The sequence below is a fragment of the Argopecten irradians genome, chromosome 1 (assembly GCF_041381155.1).
Source record: "Argopecten irradians isolate NY chromosome 1, Ai_NY, whole genome shotgun sequence".
Taxonomy (NCBI): Eukaryota; Metazoa; Mollusca; class Bivalvia; order Pectinida; family Pectinidae; genus Argopecten; species Argopecten irradians.
In genome coordinates, this window is record NC_091134.1 from 1513790 (window position 1) to 1530439 (window position 16650).

Below are 16650 nucleotides of genomic sequence, written 5' to 3' on the forward strand. Positions count from 1 at the left end.
AACCCTCCACATCTGGGTTGTGAGTTCGAATACCATGCGAGGTAGTTGCCAGGTACTGACCGCTGGTCGATGGTTTTTCTCCGGGTACTCCGGCTTTCCTCCACCAACAAACCTGGCACTTCCTTACATGACCTTGGCTGTTAATAGGACGTTAAACCAATAAAATCATAAGTGTAACGTTACCTTCGATATTTACGCCACCCAAATATCATTGGTTTATTTGTGTTTCTGAAACATGAAGATTGCATCGAAAAGACCGTGTATCAAAACACAATATATGTATGAACGACGTCATGGCTTCTATTTTATTTGTATTGGCTGTAACATTACTTTACTTAAATTAATTTTGAAGCAATAACCTATATCCATATACATCGTATATTAATACGAGTGAAAACGGTAACAATATACAGTAAGATGTCGTTTTACTGTAGGAGATAAGGAAGAATAAAGTCAGTTAGGAAGAAGAGAAAAGATAAGCTAAATTAGTAGAAGTTGTTCCTCTTTTCTTGCTGTCCCTTAAATGGGGTACCGTATGACGTCACCTTTTGTAAAAGAATGTGAATGGCAAGTCATCAGCCCTTCATCTAAGGACAATTTTACCGGGCGCCATATTGGCATACATTTTTTCCAACATTTTATTGAAATTAATCCAACAGCTAACGCGCGTCATTTAACATATCTGTCCGACAAATTCGGTTTACACATCAGTTGCATGTTATAACCAAATATACACCCGTCTTAGCTTTATACTGAACCTCAAATTATCAGTTGAAACTTGAAGCTAGAGTATCCGGAGGAAATTCATCACTGAACCTACCGCACCTTGTGAACTGGCCTAAAATGGTCTTGTGCATGACGTCGGGAGGTGGGGAAATGCTGGAACAATATCACGGTTAGGGTTTTATAATTTTTATCGTTAATTTTCGTATTACGATTCAGTGTGCCATTTTCAATGCGATATTAATCGATCAGTTGGGCGTTATCAATGTGTACTGATTAAACTATAAAATTCGCCGTGTATACATGTAAAATGTCATAACGTGGCGCCCTCGCTCCTATCTATCGACATTTCCATGAATAGGAAATAACAGTAATAATATTTTTACGTAATTAGATACCAAAAGTAATGTTCAAGGAAGATAAAGCGTGGCCGAAATGCCTAAAATCAAAAATAGTACATGCATTAATTAGTGTCGATATGTTATATAGCTAATGAAAGAAGACAGCATCATTTGCAGCATGGCTATTCCCCACATTAAAAATATAGTTTGTTAGTATTTCTGCATGAAAGTTTTGGTATGATCTGTCACTTAGCAGATTTTTACCAGTTACAAATCAGCATTGAATACCGTAAGGTAGAAAGTCTGTTTTATTGGACGAGAGTGCACATATCATTGTTTCTATCCTCTTCTATCAACACAGTGGCTATGCGATTAACCGGGTTGCATAAATATATCAAGGGAATTCATTCAAGGAATAATCTAATAAGCTGTAGACATTTTGGTAAATGGAAATGACAAAATACAAGTGTGAACACTTACTGCATTTATTGGATACATACTTCGTTGTGGTTTCTGTAGTAATTTATAAAACACAACACAGGAACAATAATAATAATAATTATAATACTTATTGTTTCTTATATATAAAAATGGGTTTGTCTGTAAATATTGTTTGTAAAAATATATTGAAATTATGTTTTAATCATTTAAAGGAGACCTACAGTATTCATGTTCTATAATTCTAATTGTTTAACTACACATTAAAGACGGCAGAATCACGGTCTGCTTAAGTTTTCATTCTCAGCTCGTAGTTGACGTGCAGATGTCATAGTATCAAAATCAAATTCTCTGATGGATCAAACTTAAATCGAATTCCAATCATTGATAGGAATGAACGCAGGACAACTGCAGGAATGTTTGAGCATTTTTGTAATGATAAATACCCAGTTGTTTGTTTTTACTGATTAACCTACTGTGTCCATTGTGTATGGCATAAGATTAGTGTTGCTGAAGTAGACTGGTTTATATCGGTGGCTGGCTTTGATAAGAATAATTGATATAATATTTCCAATGCAACAATGGGAGTCATTGCTCCTGCTTGGCAAAGTATTTTCTGTTTTGGATAACGGATTCGTTCGTTGTAGATTAAGCATTGGAGTCACTTATTTTTTTAATTTCATCGGGGAATGAAAGAAATTGTGTTTGCAAACTGTGTGAATCCGCGTAGCTCAATGTTTATAAGTAATTTTCCATGCTACTGTATAAAATGAAATACGTTTACACGTACGATTCCATTGATTTTTCCAATAGATTATTTTTGCCAAATCAATACGCAACGCAAATATCTCTATTGTGATGTTACGATAACATCGGATTTCCGCGCCATTCCCAGATTTTTTTTTCATCGTGAAATGCCAAAAAAAAAAAAAAAAAAAAAAAAAAAATGAATAGGCCAATCAGAACAATCAGAAAGCCCGAAACAAAAAAAAATTATTACAAAAGGAAGTATTTAGGGCGATTAGACTACGATTTACACTTTATGTAGGTCTGAACTCACACTGTCACAACGAGAGGCTACCGGATAAAAATATCTTCACAAATGAACCTAACATAACTTCAGTCGTATAATGACAGCCACACTTATAATATGCATTTTGACGTTTGATATATAATTGACTGTTTCATTCGTTTGTGGTAAAGAACAAAACAAACCAGCTTGTGTCAACCATTTCAGTTTTTATTACAAAATAACATAACAGCATTACATAAGTTTTTAAAGTGCTTCCTCATTGATAGATGTCCCCACTAGACACTAATTACAACTCACACAACACCCGGTCACGATTATAATGTTTTAACTGCAGGATGTAATGTACATGTAACACATACTGATGATTTATAATTATAAGTATACTTAAAGTTGCTCTAATGAGCCTAATGCTAGCCACAATACTTGCTATACACATGTACTGATCTCCTCAACAGGACCAAAGGAGGTAATAAAAAAGTCATGCTTCGTCTTCAGAACGACGTCACGTTTGTATAAAACAATCTTTTGATGTCTATCCGTTGTTAAAGATTACGTTTACACTATTTTAGTAACTAATGTTGATGGATGTCTTTAGTTCATATCTTCCAAACTCCGTCCATTACGTACATCCTGATCCCTACTGTGATCTTCCGTACGTCTTTCCGGAGTGTATGGTAGATGATGTGGAATTATCAGTAAGTTATAAAACGCCGTAATGCAAGGTTATTAAGCGGAGTACGATACCAACAGTGTGTAAATACCACAGTGTTAATGTCTTTACACTAATCTGAGCGTTACAATACTGAACAGAAACGATGGATAAGTTGTCGTGTCTTATTCAGTTTGTCACTTAACAATTCAAACCTATTTTATCAGTCTTAGCGTATTCGCTTTAAAATACATTATTAAATGAATGTGACACCAAGGGATGTATATGTTTATGTCGCTCTAATCATAACTCTGTAATGGTTCCGTTTGCTTAGATAATCGTTTAAATAGTTAGCATAGCACTAATGTATGTAAAATTCTTTAATTGTGTAGCCAAATGTCAAAGTAAAGGCCAAATTATCAAATAGACCTCCACTATATGAGTCGTAATTGTGTGAGAACATCGTATGGTTTTGGAGACTCCAGTCCATGATGAGTCTCCTTGTGATAGCTGAAACTACCAACTAGGGTAAAAGGTAGAAAGGTAAATAAAGGTAAAAATGTCTCCTCAAACAACACAAATTATTAAGTGATGGGTTATATGAAGTCGTATAAATATTCCGTAGACCGTAACCGTGCGAAATGATCTGATGTATACGGCTCTTTACCCATGGTAGCGGTAATGTATTCATTTTAAAACGTTACCGGTCTGGTCAAAATTTGTATCAGTATTTCAACACGACACGATAAAGTCACAAGCCTTGATGTTTTACATTTGCGGTCTATGGAACTGTCTAGAGATCAATAATGGCTCATCATGAAAACAATTAAATGATGAATAATTCGATTTTTGTTAGCCGTGTTGCAGAATGGATTTTGATTTGATGAAATCTAATATTGTTCAAGTACTATCACTAAGTGTTAAAAAATCCACAATCAGAAAATAAACGACTAAATGATATTATCACGAATATGTATGTTAGCCAAAAACTATCGCTTGAAATAGTTATAGATCACTGTCAAAATCAAGAAAAAATATATATTAGAAATAAAAATAAAAAAAATAAATGACTTCTCAGAAGTGCAATTGGAGAGTTCATATTTCAACTTTTGACGTTTTCGTTCGAATGTTTTCCTGGTAATTCTGAGGACGAGTCGCTATTTACATCAATAGGTGTAACGCTTGCAGAGTTTTTCTTCCTCTCCTCCTCACCCATGGACGACCCCCAGACTTTAGAGTAGGCATAGAAAAGGAGAAAGTTATTCACAAATATTGGAATGATCACTGCCAGAAGGCATACCCCCGTTACAGCGCAGACAGCCCCAACTAGCTTGGACAGACCGATGGTAGGATACACATCGCCATATCCTACCGTTGTCATGGTAACTATGGCCCACCAGAAGGCATCCGGGATACTCTCAAATACGGTGTCTCCCGAAAAGAAAGCAAATGCGCCGAACATCAGCATGGCAACGACGAGGAACATTGACATGAGCATAACCTCTATTGCACTGGCTTTGACGGAGTACAGGAGCACGCGGAATCCAATGTAGTTCTTGACGAGTCTGAACAGACGAAACACCCGGACGATCTGTAGGCAGTGGACGATATCAAAGACAGACGCTTGGTATTTATCCTTGGGGTTGATGGCATTGACTACGTATTTAGAATACATTACGATAAGGGCAAAGATGTCGACCAGGTTGAGAAATGAAATAAAGAATTTTTTCTTGAAGGGACAAAATATTATCCTCATAATAAGTTCGATCGTGAAGAAAGTGACTGTCACATATTCTAAATACACAAGGAAATCAAGATGTGTCGCTGTTTTCGGAAGCGGGGGAATTGTTGTGTTGGAAATGTCGCTACCGTCGAAATACGCCTGGTACATGTAGAATTCGTCCCCGAAGAACTCTTTCCATTCATCCAGGTTCAGGGATCGTTTGAACGTTTTATGTGTTCCCGAAACCAGAGCTGATATGGAGACAATCACGAACACGGCGCTGACATAGAAGTAAATCTGAAAAGATAGAAAAATATTTTCATTACATGTAGCTTACAATGTGAAACAGCATAGACTGTTACAGATGATTGTAGACTGTCTAAGAAAAAGAACTACAGAAGAAATACTGAAGTGTCCTATACGATGCCAAACTCACTCGGCGTTATGATTTAGACCATGTAATTGTATCATTACATGGTAAATATGCAACCTATGCGTGAACATTGTAGAATTCCTTCATTGAATTTCAATGATTTCTAATATCACTGTCGGAATATTCTCCTTAGATGAAAATTAATGTTGTTTGATTTGTCATATGAACGTAACGCAAAAAAAAATGTGTAAGTAATATTTTAATCTTTATCGTCATGATCTGAAGATAAGGTTGAACGTAATTTTATTTTATTTCATTTTTACAGCTTTTATCATTCAATGAGGACCTTGTGTGAATTAATTTGGCTTTATATTACCTAACGACCTATAAATAGCTGTAATCAAACACGCAAGTTATAGATAATTGATTTAGTGGTTTATAAAGATTTAAAGTTTTGTTTCCCGGGTAATGGGTGAGATTTAGCCTTCGTCTTAATTACTTTCTCACTTGCTATCAGGAAATAAAAGAAAAATAAATGGTGCAAAGTGTTTAAGACGTAGAGTGAGACGGCACTACAGACACATCTTAAGCGCAATGTCAAGATACTATGAACATATTTGATTTCAAAAGGTTTTTGAACAACACAAGTGAAAAGCATCAAGGTGTATATTTTACAAAATCTGAAACTAATTTCCTGAATTCTCATGATATATCTGAAAATAAAATTGCTAAGCGAATGGTGTCTTTTTATATACGTGCCTTTCAGTAAGACTGTACTATAACCACATATAACCTTGGTTTTTTTCAACAGTGTCAACAGTAATATTGACATTTTTACGAACAACTCAAATAAAAACCCATTAAACTGTAGATTTCAGAAAATCAATCTTTACTCCAAGTGTACAGTCTTCAAATCGCAGTTGACTTCTTGTAACTTTTATAGTTATGAAATAACTTAGCCTATTATTGTTGTTTTGTGGGAATTATATGACTTGCGACGAAAATAAGAGTGTGTCCCGAATAATAATAATAATATAAGGATATAGATACTGAGAACAATACAACAGCCAAGGAGTATTACCTAGACCTCTCCCAAGAGTCTAGTCACCATTAAGCTTGTAAATAGCTTTGATGTGAATAATGTGTTAACATCATGTCCGGATAATATCTTCTGACAGGAAATATATTCCATACACCGTACATCAAACAGGCTGTTTCGGTTTAATTAATATCTTAGGTTAATGAGTAGATGGTTCGAAAGGAATATATGTCTTAGCTTGGAGTCATTTACGACTTTGCGTTATATTTTTATATATATATTTCTGCAATACCGTAGATCAAACTGGTTAGTTTATATTACGATACAAACTACACAATCCTAATATCAGCACACCATTAAACCTGATTTGGCCAGTAACAACCATGTATGTTCCCGAAATCATTGAAGGTGATTATATCATCACAACAACTTTATACGGTACATTTACGCATGAAAATTAACAATCGTGGAGACAAATGCTATTTCAAACCAAATGCAGAATAACTAATCTAATAAACATCGAAAGATTATCATGTTGAGTTTTATTCATGCAAAATCATCAAGAATAACCCACCATGTTGTTTCTCTCCATCGATAGCTGTAACGATATAGAGGTTTGTTGTCCAGTGCTCTGTGTCTGACAGATGTTCATACCCGAGACGATTTATCGTAAGGGTATGTTCAACACCTAAACTAAAACTCAACTAATCTGACCACTTTAAATGTTTTGAAAGAAGGAGTTAAACAAAGAGAAAACACTACCTTTCCGAAACGGCTTTTAATTTTTAAAATAGGAATGTAAAACGAGATCAATAATTTTGTAGAGTCGCAGAAGTTATTAACCATACGTTTACTAGCACACTTATCATCACCTTCAGAACTGTTTAGTTAGAATAAATAAAATGTTAATTTTCATAAACGCGGGTCGTTTTATGTTTCCCGCCGTCGTCCTAAATGCCGCGCGGTAGTTGACTATCACTGCGCCACACGGCAAAACAGCGAAATGAATCTCCACTGTTATCGTACATTAGACAGGAAATCTTGCATATGTTTGGTGTTGTAACCTCATCTTAAGCCATCGATATATATTTTCTTTTGGTATTAATGTTTTTAAGAAACCTTTAAATTTTTTGAAAGAAGGAGTTAAACAAAGAGAAACACAGAAAATGTTTTCATCAATTTGAAAATTGTAAAAACTCAGTAGCAAAAATTCGGGTTCCATACTCCATCAGTCCAATTTCATACCTAGTATCCTGAAATTGTTTATTTGTTTAGGTATAACGGATAATCGTCTTCCAGTATCATTTAGGGCCACACAGTCGAGGCTGGACTGTCTATGTGTAATTGTTAACCCATTCCACAAAATACTGGTGGAATAATTCTGATAGCGATTTGATAGTCCATCGAATGTTACATTTAGTTGATAAACAATAGCAAGCCGAATATACATGCCCATGTGTTACCGCTTGCTGTTTTTGTTTGTTTGTTTCTGCAAAGTATACAGGACTATTCAGATGATCAATATTACGCACTAAACAAACGGATTTCTCAAGCAAGTACCATCTCCTTGATGAATTATGACTTGTTGTAATTTACCACTCGTATCAGATGGTAATCTTATGTATAGGAATTTCTGAATGTTGATTATTGAAATTACATGCTTGAAAAGAACAAATTATCCGTACATTTACTATTTATTACAAGTTAAATATTCAGCATGTACTCCTTAACAGTTTTAATACATTAAGGTCTGTAAGTCAATAATGCTTGACGGACACCAGTCGTCTATTACATGGTCCAGTGCGGAAATAGACTATTGAAAGAAATACGCCGAATATTGTTATTATTTCTTAATCATTTCCACACAAACTACGCCAATGGTTTTGTTTGCGAGTATGCGTAGTTAATATGTGACATCTCTTTAAAGTAAAGGTACCATATATCCTGTTATAGGTTGAGCTATGTGTTGTGGTGTGTGATGTTTGCATGTTTTGCAACATTCGTGTTGAGTTTCCTTGTAACAGTGGACGTTTTGCCCTTTTGATATCAGATTATGTGTTTTGAACGTAATGCCAAAGATACGATAATTAATATTAGCTTTGTATTTGAAAAAGCCGGTGGTGCTATCAATCACGTGTAAAATGACGCTTCCAGAATCCGCTAATTAGACCTCAGGGAACATGTTTATTGGTTTAGCTTTATTATCACATCCTTACATACCGTAAACAGAGCTCAATACAACAGCCAAGGAATATTACCTAGACCTCTCCCAAGAGTCTAGTCAGCATCAAACTCGTGAATAGCTTTTGTTCGAATAATGTTTTAATATCATGTCCAGACATTATCTTCTGGCAGGAAATATATTCCATACACCGTACATCAAACAGGCTGTTTCGGTTTAATTAATATCTTTTGAGTTAATGAGTAGATGGTTCGAAAGGAATATATTTCTTAGCTTGGAGTCATATTACGATGGTTTATATATGTATTTCTGCAATACCGTAGATCAAAGTGGTCGGTTTAAATTACGGTACAAACTGCACAATCTTAATATCAGCACCGTACATTAAACAGGCTGTTTCTTTTTTATATCTCAATCTTATGAGTAGATGCTTCGAAATAATGAGTATATTCCCTAGCTTGGAGTTGAAAAAATGAAGAAAGCGTTAATTAAAGCAAAACAAAATTGTCAAATTTTCAAGGCGATCTGCCCCTTTATCAAGACATACAAAACGGGACAAAGTAGACAAATATTTGTCTACTTTGTCCCGCATTACTGTTTGTATCCTATTATGTAATCGTATTCGTTTTGTATGTCTTGATAAAGGAGCAGATCGCCTCGAAAATTTGACAATTTTTTTTGTCCACACGATTGGAATTACGTCCTTGTCCCATATTTACCATTTGAAGTCATTCGTATCCAACAGACTTACGTTTGATTGGATCCCGTGTCATCTGGAAAATCCTGTTGATATTACTTCTTTGACCCCTACATGTATATAGTAATATTGGCCAATGATGGTGGTATACTAGTAAATTTACTGAAACAGTAGGACCTTATAATTGTTAACTGATTAAACAACCATAACCGTCTCCTAAGCTATACATCCATAAATTTACTAACACAGTCATATCTCCTTGGCAACAGAAAGCGAATCTTGTCAATAATCCACCCCGTATCTGTAGGTATACGTGCGAAAAAGGCAGTCCTTATTTATTCTAATGAAAGCAATTTAAAACTCAAAGACTTTCATTATCTAGATAAACTGGATTTCAATATAAATCTACAGATGCCCTTACTAATTAGTCATTAACTTTATGTTGATACAATTGCATTTAATTTTGTACATAGATTTGAAATTCTAGTAACAAATTTTGACTTTGTGGAGACTGTGAACAATTATTGTTGTAAACGCTTGTTACAAATAAATTACAACCCCCCTTTTTCCCGATCCCTCTACACTCCCTTTCGTTTTTCTCTCACTTTCTTGAAAACATAGTACTGTATTATGTATTTAATTTGTTTCGCATCTTGTTGTCATTACTCGATGTTTGTTTATTACAGACATTTATATTTATCTATGTCATTAAGGAAAGGAATAAAGAGTTTATATAACTCATGTCCAATTCCGTTGAGTTTAAACAATAAATATATTTCATAGAATCAGGTTTAAAGAAGACAGTGACTTGTATGCGTTACTACAGGCAGTTAATGAAACACCACACAATACTACTTGTGATGCGATTCTATGAGATTGCATTAGAAACTGAAAATACCTTGGCCAACATGTTTGAAGACGGTTCTTCCAAAATACCCCAGACTCTTGCCTCCAGAGCTTTCCATCCTGTCCCTCGCTGCCGTTTCTCGATTTCTTTCCGTTCATTTTTCCTTGCGTTTTGGTCTGTGTCCAGTATTTTTAGAACATTTTGATCATCGAAAAAACCCACATACCTACTGTAACAACACTTTTCCATCTTTTCTGATTTAATACCCCAAAATTCTATTTCATCATTGAATTCCGATGGACAGATAGATGCAGGCATATGCAATCCTCTGTTTTGAAAATATCCCAAAATAACTGGAAAACAGCTTGGGTGCCTTTCAAAGAACAGTTCACCATGTTTCGTTGTTTTGTACAGATTGGCGACTTCCTTCAGGCCGTGTTTTTCCTGTAAGTTACTTTCGATATTGATCCACGTGTCTCGCGAAACTTCAAATTTTGTGCCACTGATATTCACAGTGATAAATTCATCATTCTCCATAATTATGCTTCTTGACTTGAGTATCCAAGTTTGAATGTTCTGTCCAAAGGTATGTATAAACAGAAATTGTGAATCTATTTCAAAGTCTTCAATGTAAATGTCACAATGCTGATTTGCTAGATTGTTATTAAAAATCAATATAATCTCGGTTCAAGTGTGATCAATTGTGTAACTTAACAAAATAGAATAATAAATTCTATATCACCTCCCGTGGCCGAAAAAGGTAACAATAATTTATGTATTAAGTTTGTTCGTCTACAAAGTGCCACGAAGCCCAAGTGGTTATCTACAGCGAGGTAAAACGGACGCCTGAAGCAGACTCCGCACTAATATACCAGAGATAAATAAAACATGTACGATATAGAAGAACAGTTTTACTCACTATAGTATTATTGGCCTATTGCCGTTACGCTTCAGTGATTTATCTGTTAATTTTACGGTAGACATCCATGTCACAATCGTTGACTAAAGAGGAACTTGATATCAGTTTTCTCTGAATATACATTTGAGTATACACTGTTTGAAAGTCATAAAAATCGTTTTAATAAGAACATTATCACAATTCTGTGATAAAGTTTGTAAGCGTCGTTGTGTAACTTGATATACCAACAAATGCGAATGCCAATAGAATGATTCCATGCGTGTGCAAGCGTCTTTTAGGAAGCGTAAAATAAGCATTAATCGTAATTCAATTGGATAACTATCGCACTGTACAACTATTAACTATCACATAATCGAACACAAGATGAAGGGTTTTATCATTATCCGTTTTAATCAAACCGAATGTCAGGGGACTCATGAAGGATTTCATTGCTTAGCTATATAACGTTCAGTCTCGTGTCACTAGCTGTGTACTTCCGTTTTCATGTATGTCTGGTTTAAAATACGCTAGCATTTGTTAAGTATCATCGTCATATCTGTATCAATATCCTTTATTTGTTTTAGGGATTATAAGTCTATTACTGTACTATAAGTGACATTTTGGAATATACCGAGAAACGAGACACTCCATTAAGGAAGGATGTAGGTGACAAGTTTACACATCACTCCTTAGTATGCACAAATTTACTCAGACGATATAACCCTGAACAAACGAGCCACTGGAATCGTTGCGCAAATGGAACAGCAATTATTAATTTACAATATCATGTAACATGTAATGCTTCAGAAAAAAGATCCGATTGCATATCCATCTCGTTTATGACATGTGATACATGCATAATAGATGGAATAGTTTGTGATAATGAAAAACGTAATTGTAGGTTGTACGACCTTAAAGTTGTATGGTCCATAACTTTCGATCTACTTGTCATGGTGAAAACTGTTTAAGTGCTTTACTCACTTTTTTTTCGTCTGTCCGAGGTTTAAACTGTCTAATTTTACCACTTTTTATGAACTTGTAGCAATGGAAGTATTTTTGATTATAAAAGTAAAAAATCTTTTTCACGTGTACACGTAAAAATTAGCTCGAAAGACGTCGAATCATTACGAACTCCTCCGAACATCGTCGCGACCATCTCGAAGTAACACGGGTGTTGTAAAACAAAGAGAAATTGTCAACAATTTTTCATAAACAAAACACTGCAAAGAAAATAATGCTCGCACATTATAATATTTGATACACACAATATTTTACGGAAAACGTGAACAAACACATGTGCACGTACGCTAGATACCTAGGTCACCACGTCCAGGTCGTGACGAACGTCAGTCACGAGATACGATTCGGAATCCGACAAACCCGAAGTCACTGAACATGGCGGTGATTGAAGGCGCCTTGTTCAAAACCAGGAATATAGGATCCCTAGATTTCGGCTCTCTTATAGGCCGACATATGCTTTTGGGGAGATAAATCATCAAGTTTCATGTCAATGTTCAAATATCAAATGTTTAAGTGACATATCGTTACAGTGATATTAGCATGCAATATAACTTTAATTAAAAACAGTTCTTCCTGATAACATATATCTGTGATACATTTCATTGTGACAGAGGAATAATTTTATAGCACTACCTTACTGAAATGTATTGATGAAGATGCACAGCAGCATACTGCTATCCGATTACAAATCATACAAGTAGTCTTGTTGGTTTGTTGTCTGATAGGGCAATGGACGACCTAAAACATGTAAGCGTACGAGTATTGGAGACTACTGTAGCTAGGACTACTAAGCATGTCAGAAACTACCATTTGTATAGACTATGGTGAGTATCGTCCAGGGGACAGACCTCAGAGCTTTGTCCACAAGAGTAAGGCGACAATAAGATTGACATTAGGAAGAAAGTTAGGAAAAATTGATATTATCTCAAATTGAGTCGGATTTTACGATCATTGAATACGAGACAGCAGGTACATGCAAAACATACGGAGGCGAACACCATCGTTTTATATGTCTTACTTACGTATACAGACATGGGTAATTAAAGGTTGACACTCTTCGAATCGTTTTATCACAACAGTCAGCAGAATGACATGTAAGCAAAATTCGGCCAGGGAACTGGACACAGAAAACAGAAATTGTAAGAGAAATTGATTTCACATTTTTTATTGAATGACACGTATCGCTTTAATTTTATTTTAATGTGATTTCAATAAAGACTACGGGAACATTCTTTGTGATTTTACATAAATAATTATGTCTTAATACCAATTGAACAATTAAACGAATTTATTCAGAATTACTGATAATACGAATGTAATAATATCAGATAAACTGGTATATCATTAAATGACAGCCACATAAAAAAACATTGTTAGATTGTACGCAATGCTATGCTATCAATAATGCCCCGTGAGTTGGTTTTCAATGGTTATCAATTATATAAATGGGTTATATATTAAGATAATCACTATTTATCATCAGATAGAGCAGCTTGTATTGATACATCATTGCATTATTTATGAATCTGTCATCGTGGTCAATAATGTGTAAGCAAACGTATAACAGGCCTAGGAATGCTTCGTATTTCTAAACCTCTCGAGTGATCATGATAAAGTTAGAAAGTGTTTGAAGACAGCGAAGTCCTTATCAAATAAAAATCATTCAAAACTGCAAAATGTGTCGTCAAATGAAAATGATTTGCGGACTTTTCGATTTAGTGTTAGAATTAATCCAGGGTACACGAGTACAGAAATGTAAAATGCAGTAAGGCAGCCAAATCAATATTAACGAAGTGCATAATGTATAACCATATAATTTTCAATAATGGTTCGTGTTAAAGGTAACCTTTCCAGGTTTTATTGAGTTTGACTAGCCTGTAAGAATGGTGCAGTAAAAGACGTATAAACAACTAAAAGCTCATCCTTTGTTTAAATGTAAAAACGTAACAGGAAACACCGGAGGCCTCTTACATTGTCAAGCCGTGCAAGCCAGAAAATGTGCTTATAACTCCGCATTTATTAATGCTTACCTTTCATTGTTAAGCCAAACGTAAGGGTGTATCCGCATAACAGGTTCATGATGAAAATGTATAATTGCCGAACGATCTATCATGCGATCGATGTAGGTTTTGTAAAATTATTATGCCAATATTGTTCTTTGGTTTTTTTTGTAGGCTTAACGATTATTTTGTACTTAAGAATGAAGTTATGATTGATTTTCGGAAAAAGTGAGCAACAGAAAGAGTCTTTCTAACGCTTGTTATGTCAATGTACGGAAAACCACACCCATTTTACTCAAGGACATGATATATTATGAAAGCAAAATAAAATTATATAAATATCTGAAAATGAGCAACAGATGAACACTTCGAACCATATTTACTTTTTTGCTGAGAACTCATAACCAAACACTCTTTGAATAGGGTTATATTGATGGGATGTCAAGACCTTAACGTGGTCCCAAAAACCAAACAAGCAATAGCGAAATCTTTATAGACATTAACAGTTACGGAGAGTTGTTAAATATTTGAATTAACTATTTTAAACCTCCGTTTTAACGAGATGTTGGCGATCACAACACGAGAAAAGAAAAAAAGCAATGTAGCCGACATTTTCTTTTAGTATTATTTTAGAATGATAATTTGTTTTATTGCTACTATGTTATCCTGAAAAACGTACAGTACCTTGGCCAACTTTCCAGATGAAGGCTCCTCAAAGACACTCCAAACAGTTGCCTCCACCCCGCTCCAATCTTGTTGTCGACGGCATCTGTCGAGATAGAGTCTCTCATTAGTCCTGTTAGATTCGTCTGTATCCAGCATATTCAACATCTTCTGGTCATCAAAGAACCCAATATATCTACTGTAACAACAGTTCGACATCTCCTTAGCATTTATTCCCCAAAACTTCAGCTCTTCTTTAAACTCCATAGGGCATATGGACCCTGGCATATGAAGACCTCTGTTCTGGAAATAGCCCAACACTTCTGAGAAACATTGTGGGTGACGTTCAAAGAAATAATCGTCAGAATTCTTTGTGAACAATTGGGACATTTTATCTCCCCCATGAGTCTCATACAGAGATGTTTTAATACTTTGCCATGTCCTTTCAGATATATCAAACTTTGTGCCATTGATATTGACAGTAACGTTCTCGCTAGAATCCATCTTAATAGTTTCCTCTTATAAAAAGAAACTCTTGGTGAGCGATACAGTGTTAAATGCTTCAGGAATCCTCCGAACTTGTGCTTGAACTAGTTTCCGACAAACTCATTATATAGGTAGACAGTTTGATAATATAATATACGTAATTATATTGTCCTAAAGTTTACTCAAACGCCCAATGTGTTTGGCCATCAAAGAAACTCTTTTTGCTGATCACTCCTCTAGATATTTAACTGGTTTCCATCGCTTGCCATTGATAGGAAGACATACTCATTGGATTGATACCGTCGTTAGATCAATCTTCTATCAAAGGATTCATTTCATCGTCCCAGTATCACAATATGGAATATGAAAATTTCTTTTTACATCCCTGCGTTCTTAATGAACCAAAGGTTAAATGAATGATGCAATCTTGACATAAACATTAGGAGGAAGCAGTACCCTACGTTCTAGGAATCTTGGTAAAGATCATCTTTGATTGGCAAAACCACGCCACTTTGTTCGAGTACATAGTCTAGCATACCAGTACAAACGATCACTGAACGATAATCAATATTTAGTCAGTCCGGCGACGTCCAATTGATTATTTCTGTTGTCCACCCAAACTGTATCTTGCTGGTTAATATCTCATGATATGTAGTTTTATTATATTCCTAATAGTGATGAATATTACAGCGACCCATTACCCCCGGGAAGTGTTTATTTAACCATTGTCTCATGCTTGTATGCATATATTGTAGCATGTCCTACATATATTGTCTGGTCAAAAGGTCAATCATGACGCATCTGTTAATGGCAGATCGAGGTAAAAGGTGCGTATTGTCAATATGAAAACAACAAAGCCATGATGAACAGAATATACAATACTACGATCAAGTAGAATTTAACAAAATTTACAACATTCTACTGTTTAGCGCCACGATCGGTTTTAAGCCATATTTAGATATGATACCATGTCCTCACCATTTTTTTTTTTTAGATTAACGTCCTATAACCGGTCTGTACTATGTACTGACGGCTTTCCATGTGTGCAATACACTATCGGCAGCAGGTACAAGTCTAACGCTCTTCCTGGAAGGCCAGGTCCTCTGAAAGAGAACACGCTAAAGAAATACAATACAATTGACATACTTATACATTCAGTAAGATTGTCTCTGTATCTTCTGGACTCCACCTATACGATGGATGGCATGAAATATTTACCCATGACTGATTAACAAAACGTCTCAATGGGCGTTTTCTCTCGTCAGGTTTCACGCATATTGAAATTTCCTGTTTAACTTTCCAATACAATTTGTCATTAGGTTCGATGTATGTGTTTGGTTAATTGAGTAAATAGTTGTCTCCATCAACAGATATGTTTAGGCTTTAGAACAATATTAATTGTTGATCACACCTGTGCAGTGTTGACAAAATATTGTCAAATTTTCGAGGCGGTCTGCCCCTTTGTCTTTCACCCATATTATGATAATAGTTATTAAATACATGCATACCGATATTTATCCTTCTTCAAGTAATATTAA

The 16650-nt window shown here is 35.2% G+C and overlaps 2 protein-coding genes across 2 annotated transcripts; both read right to left on the reverse strand.

Moving 5' to 3' along the window:
* Window positions 1-2192: 2192 nt before the first annotated feature.
* LOC138309286 (potassium voltage-gated channel protein egl-36-like) lies at window positions 2193-10582 on the reverse strand. The gene is made up of 2 exons (XM_069250463.1): window positions 10097-10582; window positions 2193-5204 (listed from the first exon to the last, which is right to left on the reverse strand). Exons 1-2 carry the CDS (start codon window positions 10580-10582, stop codon window positions 4287-4289), a joined length of 1404 nt encoding a protein of 467 aa, XP_069106564.1. The 3' UTR covers window positions 2193-4286.
* A 4005-nt stretch (window positions 10583-14587) lies between these two features.
* LOC138308616 (potassium voltage-gated channel protein Shaw-like) lies at window positions 14588-15130 on the reverse strand. The gene has a single exon (XM_069249660.1). The coding sequence runs from the start codon at window positions 15128-15130 to the stop codon at window positions 14588-14590; it is 543 nt and encodes a 180-aa protein (XP_069105761.1).
* Between the last annotated feature and the right edge of the window lie 1520 nt (window positions 15131-16650).